The sequence below is a fragment of the Accipiter gentilis genome, chromosome 17 (genome assembly GCF_929443795.1).
Source record: "Accipiter gentilis chromosome 17, bAccGen1.1, whole genome shotgun sequence".
Taxonomy (NCBI): Eukaryota; Metazoa; Chordata; class Aves; order Accipitriformes; family Accipitridae; genus Astur; species Astur gentilis.
Window position 1 is genome coordinate 5,030,998 of NC_064896.1, and position 20,837 is coordinate 5,051,834.

General features: G+C 45.4%; 1 protein-coding gene across 5 annotated transcripts in view; it reads left to right on the forward strand.

The window, feature by feature from the left end:
- The window catches only part of PHACTR4 (phosphatase and actin regulator 4), a 68,511-nt gene that overhangs the window by 21,388 nt on the left and 26,286 nt on the right, over positions 1–20,837 (forward strand). For 3 of the 5 annotated variants that reach the window (XM_049820456.1, XM_049820455.1, XM_049820459.1), the window contains one exon: positions 3,706–3,752. In XM_049820456.1, coding sequence (XP_049676413.1) covers positions 3,737–3,752 — 16 coding nt within the window. In that variant the 5' untranslated portion in view covers positions 3,706–3,736. Of the gene's footprint in view, positions 1–3,705; positions 3,753–5,532; positions 5,604–20,837 lie in introns of all 5 variants that reach the window. The other 2 variants (XM_049820458.1, XM_049820457.1) reach the window with 1 other exon arrangement.

Here is a 20,837-nt window from a genome sequence, read left to right on the forward strand (position 1 = left end):
GTTGTCAAGTGAGTTTGGTTTCATTTCATGGCTGTGCCACTGGAGCACTTGGTAACAGTCTGTATTAATGCAGGACCTTGTTCCTCAGGCTACTGGATGTTTGTTAACACTTCCCTCTCCCTCCAGCTGATGGATATAGTTCAAGACTGTTATAAGAACGTCCTTTCTCTCCCCCACGTGCTTTTTTTCCAAGACAGCCTCCGGTTTTGTCTCTCATTACAGTAGGAGCCCTGTAGTAGCTGCCCAGCTGCTGTCGCGTCCCCCTCTGGAATGGTGATTTAGAGCCGAGCCAGGATAGAAACTGGCTTTCCATGCCTAAGGCAAGCCTGTTAGCAGACGCTGCGGAGAAGTAATGTGCCACTTCTGTTTGGAAGAGTTGTCAGTTTTCTAGTTTAGTTGGGAAAAACAACCAACATTGGCTTGGTTTTTAGTTGGACTTTTGGAAATGTCCCTTAGTCTTTTGCAGGAAGCTGTTCAGTGTTGCTGGAGGACATGAGCAGTCCTAGATCAGAAATGCCTGTGAGGACAGAGTGGTACAGCTAATGAGCTTCACTGTGGAGGAAGCTAAAAGCATAATGTTCAAGAGGTCTGGGTAAGCATTGCTGAAAATGAGACTATGAGAAAGTGGGTAAGCTGGCAATCAGTAAAGCTTGTAGCTGAACGTGGATTGCTCGAGGCTGGAAAAAACAGTGGCATCTTAGTGTGCAGTTTCGTGGTGACTTAGTGTTTGGAGCCAGGGCTGTCAAGATCTTGTCCATCCCAACCCACAGTGTGCTCCTCTGAAAGTGCTTGGTTTGCATCTGGTCAGCTTTGCTCTCTGGGCGGCTGGATCAGTGCTGGCACAAGGAAGGGGTGGGGAAGGCATGGGAGGAGGTCCAGAGTCTGGGCTTTGGTCCATTTGGGTTGCTGTGGGACCACATCCTCAGGAGGATGCAATGGAGCTGAGCACATAGGTAGAGCTGGGACAGATGAAATTCCATGCTTTAGCAGAGAGCATGTGAAAACTGAAGAAACAGGGTAGAAAACAGTGTAGAATATAGTAGAGCATGGCTGCGGAGCAGTCATTTTCTATTGTGTGTGGATTAGCTGCCTAGCTGGAAAAAAGCCATCACCTTGCTGCTGAGAGTTCAGAGACAGGTCAATGGAACAAGAATATATTCTTAGATTGGTACGAAGAGGAAAAAAAAAAGCAAAGTGTTTGAACTAACAAGCCAGACAAAGGCCATGCTTCTGCTCACTGTGATGCTGAGCAGCAGCAAGGGGCAGGCGGTGTGTCCCGGAGCAGTGAAAGGAGCTGTGCTGGTAACAGGCGGCTCTCTGGTAACAGAGGAATTTCACACAGCTGTCAGGCCCAGGGAATGTGTGAGCACTTTGAGGACATGAATATTCAGAGGAGCTGTAGCATGTGTCATGCTAAAGGAAATGCAAAATCCGAGTTTTCTCAGGCTTACGTTGTATCTGGGAAACGTCTGACAGTAGGGGATAAAAGGAATTTTCAGTTCTGCGGGGCAGGTTATCTCAAACTGTCTGTTGCAGAATACAGCTTCCCAATTAGCCGGTCCTAGTTAACGCTGGCAGCAGGATCTGCACTACTTAATCCATTGCTTTGGTGAGAAAGTGCCTGTTTCTTAGCGCGGGCAGACGTGCGCTCCTGCTTTGGCAGCCTCGTGGCAATGCTGTGGGAGTCCTGACTTTGCTTCCTCTTGCTCTAACCCGGCATCGCTTTTTCTTTCTTCGATGTGCCTTTTATGCTTATTCTATTAATAATCAGATGATTGTGTATTTAGTGTTTTGCTCAGAAGGATCCCTCCTCGTACAGGCTGAGGTGCTTCCAGCCGTGCTGTCAGGCGATGACAGATGTCCTTGGTGCATACAGTGAGTGTCCAGCAGTGATGGGCTGCCAGGATTAGTATTCCAGGCACAAATGTGCCCCTTGTAATATGCAAAGCTCAGCGCAGCCTGTGCAGGAATGCCCTTGAAAGGCAAATTAAACCGAACTCCCTGGTGGCTCTGGGGGAGTAGGAGGGTTGCTGTCACCTATGTGAGGTTCAAGTAGGTTTTGAGGTGTCTGCTTTTGTTTCCTTTCTGCTTTCCCTTCCCAGAAGGGCTTACTGAAAAGGGCAAGCAGGGAGACCTTACCTGCAAATGCCCTGTACAGTAGAGTTGCTACTAACTGGGGGTTTGGGTTTGTGTGAAGATGCTGACTTTATAATGATACTTGTGAAAATCATTATGGCTCTTCCACCTTCAGTGGGGACCATTTGTTCTAGTTTTTGCAAATAGTGTCCTTGATGCAGCCTTCAGGTATGTCATGTGGATGTACCAAATCATGAATCCAAAATGCATGTGAAAGTTAGCTGCATTTTAACAGTGTTAATGGATTAAGCTGGAGGGATTCTGAGGGTGTTTCCCAAGTAACCTCGTGGTAATCTGCCTCTGAAATGAAGACCATGTGATGTTCTTGGGCGACTGACTTGCTGCCCAGAAGTCTGCACAGATAGGGCTTCTCTTTGCTAAGCTGTTTAAAAGCTGTGATTGCCAACAATGTTTTGAGAGTTTAATGGCTTTGTCAAGGTGTTCCTCCCCATCTAAGAATATTGCTGCAATGGTATTCTAGCTGCAACAGAGAGAAGTAGCCTGGAGCATGGTTGTCTGATCAAAAGAAGTGTTTCACCCACACAGTTCAGCAAAGCAAAGCTTAAAAGCCCTGCTGGCGATAGCTTGTTCAGGCGCACTTCCAGTGATGGTGTGGTAGGGTTATCTCCTCTGACACCGCAGCCCTGTGATGCTCCAGTGCTGTCGCGCAAGCTGAGCATGTGCTGTAAAGTCAGCAAATTATCAGATGGAGATGATCCATCTGATCTGATGTTGCATTACAGCCAAGAAACTTTGCTGCTGGGAGGTAAGGTGATGTGCCGTCCTAGACTTAGTGGGGAAGGGTTAGGCTGAAATGGGCTATGCATAAAAGCTAGCTTTGACTCCTCAGCACTGGAAGCAAGCTTATTTTTTAGCTGTTTCTCAATCACCCCATGCTGTGCCTGTTGACATTTCCTATTGTGGTTGTCTTAGTTGGAACTGCAAGCTCTTCAGGACAGAAGCTCCCTTTTTCTAAAATGCTGAGCATGTTTTTACTGTGCTACGTAATATATCAGAAACAAGATGTCTCCTGATTTCCCCAAACTTAGTTCCTCTTGCACCTCATTTCAGAACTTTCTCCAGAGAAAAGCTGGGTTTGCTACTAAAATCCTAGTTCCTCCTTTTTGTCTTCTCCAGTACATTCAGAACTTTCTTGATGTTGTGTGATATCTACAATACTTCCTGGGCACGTGCTATTCTGCCTTTGCTAGATAAGCACTAGCTGTTGCCCTTTACAGCAGACACATGCCTTCTTGAAGAGGCATATGTGGAATGTTTTCCCTGGGAACAAACATTTGATGCTTTGTAATTATTACACCTAAATTTTGTTTCTCTTTTCCTTCCAACACAGCATGTGCATGATTAGAGGCTACTGATATCTTCAAAGAGGGGTGAAGATGCCACACGCTCTTGTTCCTAGTTTGCTGGGGCAGGATTTCTACTCTAGGTTCCCTCCACGCTGGTTATGTGTAGACTGAGCAGAGCTGATAGAGAAGTGAAACTAAACCTGAGCTTTGGTCACACTTGGAATTTTAATTTGTGTGTCAATTTTGTTTCCTGTTTTTGTAGGAATTGCTCAGAAAGCTAGTGTGCAAGAGGAATGGAAGAGAACACTGGTGAGTACACTCTTGGATATCTTACCGCATGTTGTGGACTTGTTCTTTCATCCTTGGTTAAGCATCGTCAAGAACCTTATTACTTTAAACTTCATGTCTTCAATTCAAATGTAGCAGATGATTAGAAAACAAGCTAGTTTGGCAGATGCATCAGTTGCAACTGTACTGCACTTATGGTGTGGACCGGATCTGATTAAAGCTGTGTTGTACATCTGGAAGATCTTTTTTGAAATCTCCCATCTGTGAAACATGGATTACAAGTCTATTGGCTATCCCAAACTCTTGAAAACAAGCAACATCCCCTTTCTTAATAGGTAAGAGGCTAGAAGCATTGAGCTGGTATGCGATTTGAGGATCAGCTCATGGTAGCTCCTGACTTCTCTTTCTGTATTTACTTCTTTAGGCTGCTTTTTCTTGCAGAAGATACAGGAATTTTTTACTAAACAAAATTTTGGCTGTAAAGCTCTTGCTTTAGGCACTTTGTACTACTTGCCCTGAGGCAAACAAACTCATCACTGTTAGGTTTAACTGATGCGAGGATACGGTTGCAACTGAAACTCATAGATTTTTGGCTTAGAGATTGCCTTGAATAGCTTTTCGATCTGTTTGCTAAATGGCTATGGAAGACATGAGTTAAATGGCCGTTTTTTCCCTCCCATTGAAATGAGATTTGCACGAAAGCTCTTGCCTGCACTGTGGGAAGGCAGTCTCCATTAAGCATATTGACCTCGCATCTTGTGGACCATGATGTTGCAGTTAATGACTTCTAACTCGTAGTGAAGTGCAACTCTGTGACCATAAATGTTATTTCTAGATTATTCCTATGCAGCTAGGTGATGCCATCCTTAAAACTTGAGAATCGATGGACTCGTCAGCAGTGCGGTGTGCTTGGTGTGGCAGATGTACCAGGCCTGTCTGCTGAAGGCCAGTTTTTGACTTCATACAAAGCTGGTCTGTTGGAGCCCAATGACCTGGCTGGAACAGCTATGAGCCAAGAGTACATCCATAAAAACATGCCATGCTTATAATCCTGGTGGCAAGAATTGCTGCTGTGCCCTCTAATTGTTAGCCTGTAAGGTGCACATTTAATTTGTGGTGATTGCTTTCCCTTATGATTTGCTCGTGGCAAACTAATCCCAAATGATGACTTTCAAGGGGGGAGGATGGGTAAAGTGAGTGTGGTGCTGGCAGCTGATGTTGAAGCAATGGCTGTGGAGATGACAGCTCCCCGCTCAACCCCAGGACAAAGCACAGACAGCAGCAGCGCGAGTTTTTCCATCTCTCCAGCCTGCATTAATGGGATGGCTTTGAGCAACACTGTGAGCTCTGCTTATTCACCAGGACTTGGCCTCTGCTGGGACTGCCAACAACCAGCTGTGTTCATATCACAAAGCTTTTTGTCCCTTTTTACGTGCAGCTGAACTCTATTTTTGGGGTAGATCAGTGAGACATGGGGTTGGAGCCTGTTGAGGCTACCAAGAGCTTTGACTCCTGATTTGAGCAGCACTGGTGGCCTGGGATGTGAAAGACCTTATGTTCTGTTTGCATTTTGCCAACTTAAGTAAAATTACCTCCCCTTTCCCTCTGAACAAATTCAGCTGTGCAAGTTTAGGATGGAGGACCTGCACTTGATCTTTGCATGCACAGACACCCCACACAGCTGGTTGTGAATCTTTACGTGTTGCCTCCTTAGTGCTTGGAGCTAAGAGCCCCATATTAAAGGCAGAATAAGCAGATGGGTCTTTTATTATTATTTCCTTAAAATTACTTTGCTTTTAAGGACACTCATTCTCCAAGTGCTGCTAAGCTCAGGACTCCTGGGTTGTTCCCGGCACTGAGACTGGAGATGAGGTAAGGCGGAGCTGCGTGCAGGAGCTGAGCTGAAGTCGATGCCCTTTGTTCCCTCAAAGCCTGGTGCTTTTTGATGTATTGCTGTCCTTAACTGGTTGTATATTAACTGCATTCACAATGCTGCATGGCTGGCTTTTGTTTTAACTGCATTGGCGCGTGTTCAGAGTTGGTGTGCTTCGAATGGCCACTGGGACTGCACAGTGAAGCATAAATCCTTTTTAGCTGTCAGGCTTCACTAGCCATGGGTGGGTGGGGGAGCCCTCCTTGGCTGGCTGCCCTGGCTAATTAAAAATGAAATTTGCTGTTGTCTTCAGATTTTAATTCATGCTCATCCCTGAAGACTGGTAGAAGCATGGTCTCCAGGCAGCTGCAGTGAAGTTGCAGAGCTTTTCTATACACAGTTATTTTAGAACAGGTATGCAACTTAAAATTGCTCTCAACCCTACCCTGGGTTGTATTTCAAATATAGAAAAGAACATACAGAGTCTTTTTGCAAGCCTTGGGATGTGGCCCTGAGCAGGTGACTATGGTTTAAGTAACCACATGTCAGTTATCTGCAGTAATTTGGATGTGCATGTGTAGTAGGCAGGACAGCATCAGGTGGCTTAGTTTTTCACTCTAATGCTGGACTTGAGCAAAACCAAATTACTTCACTATAGGCTGTGACTGGCATTGGCTTAACGAATGTGTAAACTGCTCAAGTCGCAGCAACTTGTGTAGCTTGTCAGCCTGAGCCCTCAGCTACTGACTCATGCTGTGAAACCTACTGGAGATGGAAGAAGTTTTGAAGTGGTGGGAACCTGCCAGGTTCTGTGTAGAAGCTGAGAGGTGGCAGCGATGGATTGTGCCTTGGTGTGAGGCTGGAGCACAGCCCTGTGTAGTCAGTGCTGGAGGGAGAGTGCTGCCCCCGAGTCGTCAGCGGAGCTGTGCGGCAGGTGGGAGGATGGAGGTTAGTGAGAGGAATAAATGAAATCTAAATATACACACATTGCTGGGCCAAGTTTCCCTGCTTTCCAAGGTCCCACCTACACAAGTGATCTGTTGAAGGGAAATGTCACTGGAATACCTTTCCCCTCTTCAGATCCTTCCTGTGATGCGGGTGAAGGATCAAACTCTATTTTCGGAGCCTATTTCCGCTGTTCCATCTACTGCCCACACTGTTGCTGCCCAGACCCCTTTCCAAAGACCACTTATTTATCTTAGCATGATATGAGCTAGGTTTGGACCTTTTTCTTAGTCAAGGGATTGTTGTCTTAGACTTAGAAGCAGATGAAATGGTAGCTGTGAGATCTTAAAAAGCAAAATATTGAAGAAGCAGGGAGCTTTGTGCTTGGCGGGGCAAATCTCACCTTGTGCCTGTGGTTCCTTGAAAGCTCTGTTGTGGTGTTGGATTGACCTAACATAGAAGCAGGCCTGCAGTTCACTTGTCTGGTAATGTTTGAGCTAATCACTCATGAACAGCTGTGGAGGGAGCATGGCAATGCCTTTCTTCATGGGAAGGGTTTGCTCTGGGGTCCTTTGACCTCCTGTACTTCAGTGCTCTGTTTACAGTTTCTGCTTGTGGCTACATGCTTCCTTTGCAGGCATTGGAATATGAATGTCTTGGTAGCTTCCCTAAAAGCTAAATCTCTGTGGGACAGCTGTGAAGCATTTTGGGAAATTAGTGAAGTAGCCTTTGCACACACAGGCTCTTACCCAAAGCTGCTCTTTTAGAGCAGCACTTGAAATGCTAAGTTTATGGATGCTTTAAGAATCTTCTGCAGTTATTTCTTTATTCAAGGCTAACTTTCATCCCCTTTGACTTTCATCCCCTGTACCTCCTGCTGTGCTACTTTTTCCCAATTCTTTTCCTTCTAAAAATAGGAAATACTCTTTGAGTCCTTAACCTTTGTGCAAACAAAGAAGTAATTTGGTTTAGCATCTATGCTGACTTCTGGGCTACATGCCTCATAAGGAAACCAGTGTGATATGAATCTGCTGCTTTTGGAGACTTAGGCTCCAAATATAGTCTGAGTAGGGGAAGCTGCTAGAAATGCAAGTACTTGCTTCTTATGCCACCAGCTGTGCTACATGCTCCTGGCAGGACACATAGCTGGCTACTTGATTCCCATTTTTAGCCTTAAAAATGAGAGCATACCTTCAGATGCTCACAGGTTCAAAACCATTATGGAAATGAGTGCATGATCACCACATGTGCATAGGTAGCAGGTTTTCTAGATCACTTCTGGTTCAGAGCATGTCTGTAGGAGCAGTACCTTTTAGTATACATCCATTGCTGCCAACTTTCTAGCAGCCCTGCTGTCTGAAAGGAAGTTTGAGATCAGAAAGACATATCAAGCTGTTCCAGGGCTAGATTGTCCGAGCATGTTCTGGTATTGCTGTCTTTTAAAAGACTAATGCTCAGAAGGGAGATGGACGCAATGGTAAAGGTGCAATGACCATGACCTGTCCAAAAGATGCTTTAACCACTGGCTTCCATCAGCCTGCTGCCTTGGGATCTGAAAATATCACTTTGTTTTCATATGGCTGCTGGCCGATGCGTGGAACGAGTGTGGGATCCCTCTTGCACTTTGCCAGGACCCTTTGCTGCTGCTCTTCAGCAAGGCCCACCAAGCTCGGCATCTCCTCTGGGTAGGCACCATGTACAAGTAGAAGAGAGCAGAAGACTACGGATGTGCAGTCTGTTATGAGAAAACAAAACCTGTTCAGGAAAACCAGTTTTCTGCTTCAAAGGTGTCTGCCAAGTGACTTTCTTCTTGATATTCCTTTGTTTATGAAGCCTTTTGTGTTTAGCAGCAGTGAAAGCTGAGGGAGTGGGTGCTAGGATATAAAATATTTTGCTTTTAGATTGTTAGTTTGAACCTAAGGGGAGGGATCACGAATTTGAGTTCCCATCTTGTACCTCTGGAGTGGAGCGGAGACTGGTGGCAGAGACAGGGACTTTGCAAGGACCACAGCTGCCAGATGGAGCTGCCTGCATGGGAAGAAGGTCTCCACCGGCACCTCCCTCTGATCTGATAGCGACTGCCACAGGGTGTCAGGGTTGAGGAGGAAATACATGCTGCTCTCAATGTCTTCTGTTCCTCAGAAACCTAACAAGGCTTTAGATCTCTAGGACAGTCATTCCAGTACTTTGGGTGATGCACTTCAAAAAAGGAAGGGTCCAAGTAGGGGCAGGAGGGGAGATGGTGAGGTGGAGGGCACTTTGCTTTATTCTTTGCATTTGCTGACGAACTTGGATGAAAGGCCAGCCTCTGATTCATGGGTTCTTCAACTTGCTGCCAATGCTCAAGACTGGCTGTGTGGGAATCCCCTTTTGATGACTAAGTTTCAACTGGAAATCAGCTGCTTCGAGGCTGCTGCCAGGACAGGCATTTAACTAACTGTTCAGCAGCATTTAGGGAAATCTTGTCAAATGTGCACTTTTATGTTGAACTAAAGTGTTTTGATGATGTGGTTCTTAGTTTAAACTAGGCTGCTGGAGATGGCATTCGTTGTTTTCTGGTTTTGATCTGCAGAATAAAGCATGGAGCTTTGTGGTGTTGAGCGCTTCACTGTCACACAGCTCTGAAGTCTGCCGGAGAAGAACAGTTAATGCTAACTAGCCAGTGGAAATCTCTTTATAATGTCTGTTCTAGAACAAAAGAACAGGTTTTTCTTCCAGGAAGACACAGAAGCTGCGATTCCCTTATGAGATGCTGCATATTATGTATATGGCAATACAAGTGCTTTGTGCAATACAATAGAAGAGAGCCAAAGTGGTCAAAGTGCCTGAGATTAAACATTTAATTACAGTTGATGTGTGCTAATTTGCAAGCACACAGAAAGGCAAAATTCTACTGTTCCTTAGTCAGAGTTACCAGAGGGTTGAACTGATCTCAGCGGAAACAGTTTGACTTTTAAAGTGCAGTATAGAACACTTGCTTACCTGTGTGAAAGCATTATTGTAAATAAGTCTAAGTGCACTTGACAAGGTCACAGAATATTTCAGGACGTTATCCTGACAGCCTTTTGTTCTTAAATTTGCGATGGACGTTCTAGTTGTTCTTAGTGTAATTAACGTGCTGAGTGCTGTCAGGCTGCTTGGGGCAGTTAGTTGGATGCCAGTGCTGCTGTTCTGCCTGCTGTATTTGCAAATGGTTCAGGTCAGCTATCCATCTACTAGTTGGTGTGGCATTTAAGAAAATAAATACGCAGTAATTCCACCCCCGAACAAGCCCCTTATGATTTGAGTAGGTGTCTGAATTTTTGCTGCCTTTCCCTCCTGATCTGCAAGCCGAGTGTTTTACAGAGATTATTTGCTGACCTGCCAGAGACCTTGTAATTCCATGGCACCCCATTTCAAGTGACTTTTAAAGCTGTTGTCGTAAATGGCCATGCAGTTTCTACAGACAGCTCTGCCTGGAGGAAAGCAGAGGTTAATTTTGCTGGTTTTGTGGTTTAGTGGCTAAGCTGTGGATGTGCTGGGAATGAGATGCTTTGGCCTCCAGGCTGGCTGGAGCAAGATAGTAGCAAAGGCTGATGTTGAGTGAGAAATGTTGTATCTGCTGAAGTGCTTCATGATTGAATTGAATGATCTTATTCCTTGTATTAAGAGATAAGACCTTGTAGGACATGTAATCAATCCTCTGGATAATTCAGGCCGACTCACTGTAAAATAGTGAGTGTGGAGTTATTGTGGTTCAGTAAGTAGGGCACAGAGCAGAAGGGTCAGATTTCGAGAGTTTCTAGTTTTCATTTTCAACTTGTTGGACCTTAAAATCACCTTGTTCTCTGGAACATTGCTGCCTGTAAAATCTGTCAAAGGATTTTAGTAGCTGATTTTATTGGGGTTGGGGGTAGAAGAGGAGCCTGCCTGGAACCAGAGGTAAGTGGGTTTAGCATAAATGAAGTGATTTTTGTTATTACTGTTTTTCTTAGTTCACACAGCAGCAATGTGTCCAGGCTGAATGGCAAACCTGGCTTTTTAAGAACAAAATACCGAATGTTCTCATTAACGTTGCTGCCCTTGTGAGTTGTAAATAGTGTTAGCTGAGCCGTTGGCTGAACAAAGCTGCCTCTCAGGCCCCGCTGGGCTGCAGGGCCGGTGCTGATCTGCAGTCCGGTTGCTAACAGTTGCATGTTGTCACTGTCGATGTCACCGCTTTATCTGTTTCTTTCTCATTTGTCTTGAAAAGGAGCCTGACTCTGATTTTTGAAGGTGTCTTTTGTCTCCTAAAACACTTGAGTGCAACAAGAAACCAGAGATCTGGTGTGGCTTTTTTACAGGTTGGACCAATCCAGCTGTGATGGGACCAGTGATAAATATGACGTGTTTAGGAACAATATTGCTCTTCAACGCAGCCTGGTTTTGTCTTGCTTTGTGAAGCATAGATTTTAAGATTTCTGAAGGACCTACCAGCTGGGTTGTTATAAATTTGTATTCTCTTGTAGGATAATATTTATAGGAGTTACTAAATTCCACTTACAGATCAGTTTAGCCTGTTGGTACTCAGGCTGTTCGGTTGCTGAGCTGAGCTTTGCAGACGCAGGATCTGCAGTGGATCCTGGTTCCTATTAGCGCTTGTCTTAAGGCTGTGTAAGATGAAGCTTTGTACGCTGGCGTAACTCAGCTGTACAATTTCCTTGCAGCATCTCGCTCCTTTTGTCAGCATCTTCCGTTTCAGCCTGGAAACCCGCTTTCATCTCGGGTGTATGGGGCGTCACTGCTGCTAACCGGGGAGGTCGCGGCGTGGTCGCTGGAGAAATCTAGAGCTGGAAATAGCAACAAATCGTGCTAAAGTCGGCCAGAACGGGTGCAGAGATCTGTGTCTGAGACAGCACCTCCCCTCCAAGGCTTCTCCCGTGGGATGCACACGGGTGCTTGCTGCAGGACCGCCACATTCCCCTCCCTGCCTGTTGTGACCGCGTTTCACCCCTCCCCAGAGGGTCCCCAGAGGGTCCCCACCGTCCAGCGCTGCCACACACGCCCCCCTCGCCTTCCTCCTTACTTTTCGTCCCGGGCCGTGTGTCCCCGCCGACCCGGGGCGGGGGGCGCCGGCCGCGGCTCTGCGCTGCGGCCGCCAGGTGGCGGGAGGCACCGGGCCGGGCGGCGGGGGGGGGGGCTCGGGCTCGGCGGGGACCCCTGTCCCGCACCGGCGTGCTGCCTGCCACGGCTTCACCCCCGAGAGGCGGAGAATTGCGTGTCGCAACCCCTGCCAGGGTGTTTTCCCGGGAAAGCTGAGTTTCTGTAGGGCACCCCCCTCCTGCCCCCTCCAGCAAGAGCAGGGCCCTGGGGTTCCCCCTCTTTTTTTTTTTTTTTTTTTTTGGGGGGGGGGGTGAGGAACAAACTGAGAAGGTGCAGCCAAGCAGTGGTCATGGATGTCGACTTTCACAGGCGGTGAGCTAGCAGGATGCTGTGAAATGGGGGGGTGACTCAGCGGCGTGCTGCAATTGCATCAGGTTAGGGGCAGAATAGTAAGGGTCGCCTAATTGGTGTAGTGTGCCCAAACAAAAGCTGCCTCCTGTGCTTGAAAAGGTGGAATTTAATAACTTTCCGTGCTCCATATAAGAATCCTGTAGAAAAAACACAGCCCGGTTCCTGTGGTTCTTCCCAGCTCTCTCCCGCGGGCTAGGAAATGGCTCTGTGTACTGTTTGCTTTGTATGTTTTCCCTGTACTTCCCCAGCACGGCTGCAGTAAGGGACTCATTTCCAAGACTAGGTGAACAGTGAGTCATGGCTTGGCAAGGAAAATAACTCCTGAAGACTCACTCGGTGGTGATCGTCACTGGACGGATCTGCTGGTATCTCTGTTCTCAAAGGGTAGATCAACACCTTCTCCCCATCTCAGGAAGGCAGATGTCTGAGGCTGACCCTTGATCGTTGAGAGGACTATAACCAGCCTCTGTGATGATTTTCGTTGAAATTCAACCGAAATGTTGAAAAAGCTGCCTCCCCACCCCCAGCCCTTTGATCTTAACAGTTATATCTTGGAGATGTTAGTGGTGATTAGGAAAGTAAACATCATCCTTTCCTGGAGGGAAGGTAGAAGTTTGTTCTGCTCAAGACTTGTGTGTTGCAGGGGTTAAGTTACATTTCGCTTTGGGGAGGAAAGGAAAATCTCTCAAAGTAATTAACTTAAGATGCTGACGCTAATGAACGGTGCTTTCAAAGCTGGGGCTGGTGGGGGGGTTGATGGGAATCCCCTGTTGAATCAATGACATTAGGGCCTTAGGAGTGATTCTGCAATTATTAGGCTGAAATGATGTTGAACATTAAGTTAATCCTGTTATCTCTCAAATATTGAGCAAACTCCTTGCTCTGGATAGCTCTATAATGGGATTATACCAGTCAGTCTGGCACCCTTGACACTCCCTATCTGTTCGGGGCTTTTTCTTATTTTCCTGTTCAGGATAAAGTATTGATCAGTCTTCCTAGAGTTAATTTTGGGATGTGGTGTCTGGGGCACTGTTTCCTAGTGGTGCTGGATTTATATTTTTTTTAAATGAGTTTGATAATGAGCACCCAGTTGCCTTATGAAGCCATTCACTCTTCCACAGCAAAGATCCCTTGAGCCCATCCCTAAATAAATGTTTAGGAACTGAAGAACAAGGACGAGTATAAAAGGAGACTTCCCTTCGTCATGCCTTCCTGGCATCAAGAGTCTGCAGTTGAGTGAGTTCCTGTGCTGGAGACCGTTCCCGGGCTATCGTATTTGCAGAATATAGTCAGTTCTGGTTTGAAAGCCTGATTTTGCATCTGTGATAGCCTGTAGCAATTGTTCTAAACAAAAGTAACTGGTGGGGTTTTTAAAAACAAACTCAAGGTAATCCTTTTAAGCAGTCTCATATTGCAGGGTAACCAATGTCAGGAAAACACAACCAAAACGATGGCGTAGGGAGGAGAGAGAAAAGCCCTAATGCATGTTCTTTTAGGCAGGATTGCTTTCCTGTTGAGCCCACAGACCTCCAAGTTTTAGTGGCCTGACTTTTGTGCAGGGTTTGTCATGAGCTGGAATAATGGTGTTTTTGCTGCCAGGTCAAGTTATGTTCTTGGTTGCAGCAGAGCAAAACGTAGCAACTTATGGTTCTGCAGTTATGGACAGAAATTGACTACTGCGTATTGTGCAAGAGGTATAGACCTACAGCCTCGTGAGAATTAGAATTTGAGTTTCAAAGTCAGGGAAAATATTTTTTTCCTCTACTCTGTAGCCAGAGGCTCAATTAACAATAAAACAGGCCTCTTTCTTTCAGCATCACTATAGAAGTGATTTCTACAACACCCACTAAATGAGCAGATGTTTTTGTGCCAAACCAGAAATTTCCATAAATATGGGAAAGTTCCATTAAAGGATCAGTCAGCTTTTAGTTTCCAAGCTTTGATTCTTCTTTTTTTTTCCTAAGGCTGATCTGAATCTCGTTAAGAACTGCAGATTTTTTGGTGAGGTTTAATTTTTTTTCTTTCTACTCCCTTGGCGAAGGTGAGGATTGCTTTGGAAGCTATGAGGAGCTCCCTTATGGCAGAAGTGGGCTTCAGCATTGCTAATGACTCATGTGTCCGGGCTGCCTCAAAGAAGGCAGCGAGAAGACATGGGCTGGTGTAGCGAAGGGGCCATCTAGGATTTTGGACCAGCTGGAAGTTTCAGTTTAAGTGCCCAGGGGCCAGCTAGCCCTGCTGTTGAAAAGGTAAAGGATTCAGATGGTGTCGTTGTAGCCTGTAATTTCAGGCACCTTGGGGGAAGCCCTGGGATGGCGTTCTTACAGCAAGGGAGCTAGCACCTACTGCAAGCTTTTTTAGATGGGAATCCAGCGCAAGAACAAACTCCCCATTTCAAACCTAAAGTGTGCATGGAGAAATGGGTTAATGTTTATGTTTACACACCCTAAATTTTGTGCATCAATTCAAATGCTTGCTCTAATGTATCCTTACTATAACTACTGCTTGAAGAATGTGCTTACTGGAGCCATGGTTTTCAACTTTTCATTTGTGCACCTTTGAATATCATCTGATAGGAGGCACAGACCCTCGTGAAGTTAGTTAATCCAAATGTACCTGGTTTTCTCTGTGGCTTCCTTTGCACCATAAAGATAGTTCTTGCTCATTCTTCCTGCAAGCTGAAAACCCCTGAACTGGAGTTTTAATGCTGCTCAGTCTTGCCTGCTGTGGATCTTGAGGTGGGAACTCTTTGGTGGATGCCACGGTGGGGAGTTTGTACTGATACTTGCCTGTGAGATCTCTCTCCCTCATCAGCAGCGTTGACCTCTTTGAGCGCTGGGAAGTAGATTGTAACCTCATGGAGCCACGGGATGTCCAATGGAGCTCCGTGGCTGCCTAATCGCTGCCACGTCATTCTTTGATCCGAGCCCCTATCTCGAGGTGTTTAACATAGGTGTGAGCCTTACAAAGGCTGCCATGGGCAGGAGCAAGGTGAATCATGCTGCTCTGTCTAGCCCACTGACTTGGGGGTTATCTACGTTGCAAGTGAACGTAGGACTACGGCTCACATAAGCCTTCCTGGGTTGGCTGTAAGCTTGTTAGCTTATGTACTTGAAATAGTAGTGTGTTATAACTCTTACGCTGCAAAATTTGTCTGAGAAGGTGAGTAAATATTTGAGTAGCTCGCCCTTGCAGAGCTCATGGCTGTTATGAGCAGGCGGCTGTTGGCATTTGAGTTGGCTGCTTCAAAGCCAGTCCTGATGGACTGCAGTGGTCATGCTGGGCTACAGTCAAACTTCTTACTGGCAGAAACAGTCCTGTTTCGGTTTAACCACATTTCCTCTCAGCAGTGGTGCTTGTAGCAGTGCTCAGAGATGGTCTGCAGCCCCACATGCAACCATGCCAAGTGTGAGTAGACAGGAGCATTATTTGATAGTCTCAGAAAGGGTTTTCAACTGCTGTTTTGGTATGGTGCTATGTGCTCCTAAATAAGGTCACTACTGTTGCTCTACAAATGCAGGAGCAAGGGAATGAGGTGAAATTCTGTGAAATGAGGATTCTGGGAATGTGTGAAGGGTCGCATCTGCAAGAGAGGGAGCAACTCTGGGAGAAACAGCTTCTTACAAGGCTAGGATTAGCTGTACCTTCTGAACTGTTGGTGTTATCTCATCTCTTGATATTTCCTTTAATTATATGAAATGGCCTTGACACTGTAAACAATTGCCATGGCATTGTCTCTGCAGCTTGTGTGAGTCAATGTGATGCGTCAACAGCGTTTGGTTTTGGGGACCCAGTCTGTATATGTATTGGGATGTAAGCTACCCGTTTGCAATTGTCACGTCTGCTTTTTGTGCCTTGTTCTGGGGTGGCTTTTGGTGCTCATGTCTGTCACCGTCTTGTTTTCACAAGAGCTCTTGGTGCTGTCAGAAAACAGAGGAGCATCAGGGCAGGGGCTGGGATTTCAGGAGAAGCCTGAGGGGGTTAGATAGGGTGCTCACATTTTGCTTTTGGCTCCTTTGGGTCTCCATAATTCTCTCCCCAGCGAGCCAGTTCAAAAGGGGTAAGGAAGGGGATGATTCACAACACAAACCCAAGCATTGCTCCAATCACGCTGGCAGCAATCTCTTACTTGGTGTGTTTCAGTCTTAAGCCTTGCTGCTGCTTGGAGACACCTTGGTGGTTGAGCAATAGTAAATATTTGGAGAGTTGAGGTTGAGGTTCACTCACTGTCTTGCTGATGGCTCTTGTCTGGGTGTGACCCGTGGTCTGGACGTGCCACTGTTTAGGGTGGTCCATGGTAGATATATGAAACATATTTGGCTAGATGAACTTCCTAAGCATTATCTTGTTCCTTAAATAGAGAATAAAGCTTGTATCAACATGAATCACAAAGTTGATAAACTGGAATGGTTCCTCTTGGAGTTGTCTTCTTGTATTGGGCAAATATTTATCCACATTGTTTCAAAAGGCATATTTGTGCAATAGAAGGAGGTCAAACCTGTAATTATCTGTTAGATTCACGCTGGTAGAAATGGCTTGTGAAAAACCAGTACCTTTGAAAGGAAGCTTTTAAACCTGATGTTTGTGTGTGAATCTAAAGTTGTGGTTTAAAATGTCAAATTTTATGAGAGTTTTCAGTTGCATGGGTGCAAAAAGTATTTTTTTTCCTTGCTGAATTTAAGTGCCTTAAGCCAAATCTATCTGCCATTTCTTTTAATTCCTGAACTGTGGCAGGGAATTTGGGTTTCTCTTCCAAATGTATCTGCTCAAGATGATCAGAGGCTGAGATTGTGTGCCAAACTTGCCTTGCATTTTAATAAGGAGCTTCTAGCCTAGTCAATAATTAAAGCAGAGCAGGTGCGGTGGGGAAGTTGGGTGTTCCCCAAAAGCTAAACCAAGGCGCTTTTGTAAGTCTCCCTGGGCAGAGCCAAGTGAGTGAAGGATGGTAGGATGCCCTGGCACTGGCTGGCTTAGTGCAGTAATTTGGAAAAAATGTAACTTCAGCCTGAAGAGCTCTAGGTGTTGAAGGATAATTTGGCTTAGTGGTGCGGTGTGCCTGCAATGAGCCCTTTAGGGAGGCAGAGGAAATACTAAAATGTTTTGCTGCAGTTTCATCTTCAGATATGAAGAGCAAGTGCACTTGCTGAGATTTTTGTGAAATGTCAAAAAGAGGAAACAAGACTTTTAGAGAGGAATCTTGCTGCCTTTCTTTGCAGCCGGCATGTGGGCAGAGAGGCTTTCAACTTAAGACATAGTTTGTCATCTTGAAGGATTAGAGGTAGGAAGAGAAATTTGGGATCATGAATCTCTTAATGAATCAGAGCAGGAATACTAGCCTGTGGACCTTGACCTCTACCTTGCAGAGTAGCTTCTAGAGTTAAATATAGTGCTACCTCTGCCTGTTAATTTCAAATTAATCTTATTTTAGAGGTTTAATATTTACTGCTATTCCTGCTGTTAATTTGCAGTCTCCAGTGTAGTGCTTAACAGAATTTGTCCTGTCAGTTTTATAGGTAGCATAGATGGACTTACCTCTTTGCAAAAGGACTCGGTTATTTTGAATAATGTCTGTATAAAGCTGTAAAGTCTTGAGCGAGTTAGGTTTGTCCAATAAGGTGGTTAACATGGAGGATGTGACTGTCTAGCCTGTCTGTACTGCAGCCGCTCGCTTAGGAAGAGCACTGTATACTTGTGCTGTGCCAGTCTTAAAAGCACATGCTGGGTACTGGTTTGAAAGAAGGGGAATATATTTTTGATTTGTGGTGAAGCTCTGTTAGTTTTGTCATGCATTATCTCCAGTGTTTTGCAATGGGAAGCCTTAGGTGATATCAGTTTTATAGGTTCTTCTTCGAGTAGCTTAGTTTTTGCTGTGGGAGAGGGTTAAACAAGAGTTAAGCTAAATGCCATGCCTGTTTCTTCCCTAAACAATGGAATAATTAATGTAATTTTGTTCTCTGTGTTTTTGCTTAATGTGTTCCTAATAATATAGCTGGAAGTGGCAGATGGGTATCCTGCCTCCGAGTGCTTCACTGTTGGGAATATGCTGATGCTTTGCTGATGCCTGATGCTTTGCTGGAATGTGTCCTATATCCATGCTTTCTTTGGCTTCTAACCAGTGTTTCTTTTAATGCTGCTTCAAGGTGCTCCAAAAAGTAGTTTGTCAGCTTTGGAGGTTCCCTTGCCTCAAGATGGCATAGCCATGAATCACCGTGGTGATCAAGTTAGCCAAGATGTGACTGAATCTTTAATTTTGTCAGGATTACATTCCTCAACATTCCCTCACTAGTAAACAAGAAAATATTTAGCATATGTTGTAATTATAGTGAATGGTGAGGAGGCATTGAAGATGATATGTTTTCAGTACTGGCTAAAATGTGCTCTCATTGAAAGTTGCGCTTCCTCTGCTGGAAAACAAGGCCAGGGGATATTTTGGCCTTAATATCCTCTTGGCCCCAAGACCTACTATGCAATTTTCTTTAGCCTGGTCCTTGTGACAATTAAGTGATTCCTCGTGTTCCAGCCACCCGCTGCGATCACGAGGCTTTCCAGCAGCATGTCCTCAACTTTATTTTCCCTTCCTAAACATGAGACTGAACGTGCTGTCAGTCAGCTCATTGGCAGAGGCTGCTGCTGAGCCCAGAGCAATCCTCCAGCTGTGCTCCGTCTTGGTCAACATCTGGGCTGCTGTAGGACATGGGTTGGTCACCTTCCCCACCACCAGCACATACATGGTGGCACCAAGACAGTCCCTGGTGTGCTAGATCCACTGCCCTTCGCTTTCTGAGATCGAGCAGCTGCTATCGCCATGCTGACTAATTGGTGGGGACAAGGGGACTGGAATGCTCTGGGAAATAGGAGTTTCCCTCTTGGAAATGTCACAGGAAGCACGGAGGAAATCATGTGCTTTAGGAGCGGTTACCTCACTTTTCTGTCTCATCCGAACCAGCGCCCTTTCATTAAAGTATACAAAACCTAACAATGCAATACCAGCTGGCTTATAAATAAACCGTTTTCCATTTCCACACCGGGTACCGGGCTGACTTGTAATACCATGTGAGGAGAAAGGAAGAGCGTCACGTTGTGTTGGCTTGTGACCTTTGAGATTGACTACTCGGCTTCCTACCCACTTGCTTCCCCTTGGTCTGCTGTTGTAGTTAATAACTCTTCCACATGCTCTGTTTCAGAGCACAGCCCAGAAATTATCATCTTTGTAGGTAACCAGAGCTGTTAAATATATATATTTTTTAATATTCTCCTTGTTCTGCCAAAGCTGCTGAGGATTGCTAGCAAACAGATTGTGGTGAAATGCATCCAGAGTCATGGTGCAGCCACTTTTTTTTTTCTCCCTGCCAACCCTCCTGGTAAGATAGTACCGTGGGCCTGTGTTAGCGTTTCAGGTGGGTGCATCTCCAGCAAGGAAAGAGCCTTGAACATCTGTAGCTACTGTGGAGTCTTTTGCTGATGGGCTCTAAAGGAAGACACCCAGTATCACTGGTTTTAAATAGACAGTTCCGTGTGCACGGATGGGATAATGCAAGAGTCCTTTTTAATGTTCCTGTGGCTGAATCATGGAACATAAATGTCTGAGTCACTGCAGATGAATGCAGTGTTTCATGTTGGTGTGAACTGAAATGTGAACAACAGTGTCTTTATTAGAGGAGCTAATATTTGTGCTCATTATGGGTTTCATTAGATTTTAAAGTGAAACAATCCAGAAGAGTTCCTTTTACAACGTATATAAACAGACTATTAACATGTGAATACTGGGTTTTTAATCGGATGCTGGTCTGGATGGAGAGGAAATGAAACTTCAGAGGAAAGTGATGTACCCCACTTCTTGGGTGTTTACTGCCTGTAACCAGTCATCTTGTTTTGTTTTAGCCATCTGACTCTCCTGAAATCCAGTAAAATTTTCATGTAACTGGGATTTCTTGGTTACTACGTTTTTAGAAGAAAATATTGAAGGGACTATCAGCTGTATCCCTTTTTGCTTTCCTGTAGAAAGCTCCTTGCTATTCTGAGCTCTTCCTTCTCATAAAGGTATTCACCTGTCCCTGAGGAGTAAAGGCTTTGCTCTGGTTTCTTCTGGTTGCTGTGCAGCTAAGTCAGATGGCCCTTCTGCATTATTATGGGAATTTTGAACATTTGTTACTTGTCCTTACTTGAAATGTGGATTTTCCTTTATCCAAGATGTCCAGCTGGATGGGGGCTGAGGTTTTGTCTCACTGCTTGTTGGTAGAGCTGAAGCAGCCTTACCTGACGGGGTGCTAAACCCTGAGTGTCGGTGCTCTGTGCTCTTCATGTGCTGCTGGCGGGGAACTTGGGCAGATTGCTTTGTCCCATATTTTTTCCCTACCTGTGAAACAAAGCACTATGGATGCAAAGGGTTACTTAAGAGCCCAGTACGTATGGCTGCTCCTACACTCTGTGCTTGGGCTAGAGTTGAGACAGGAACATTTTTTTGCTTTGTGTCTGCTGGTGCAGAATTTGCACCTTTTTTTCCAGAGATGGAACTGAAGGATGGACTGGCAGGTTTTTCTGGCCAGGAATCCACCATGAAAATAACGATGTTGGTGTTAGTTTTGGTTTGGATTTCTGCTGTTCTCTGTGTTTTTTCAGCCCTTTTCTGGTGCAGTTTTTGCTCTTTCTACCCCAAAGAGGAGAGAGTTGTGGCTGACACTCCTAAAGGATGTTTGAAGTCCAAAGCCAGTTACAATTTGCAATGCAGATTTGTATCTCTCTGCACCTTGAGCACCACAGCCCTGTGTTTCAGAAGCAAATATTAATGCTTCTGGTACAAATGTTATTACAAGTGCTTT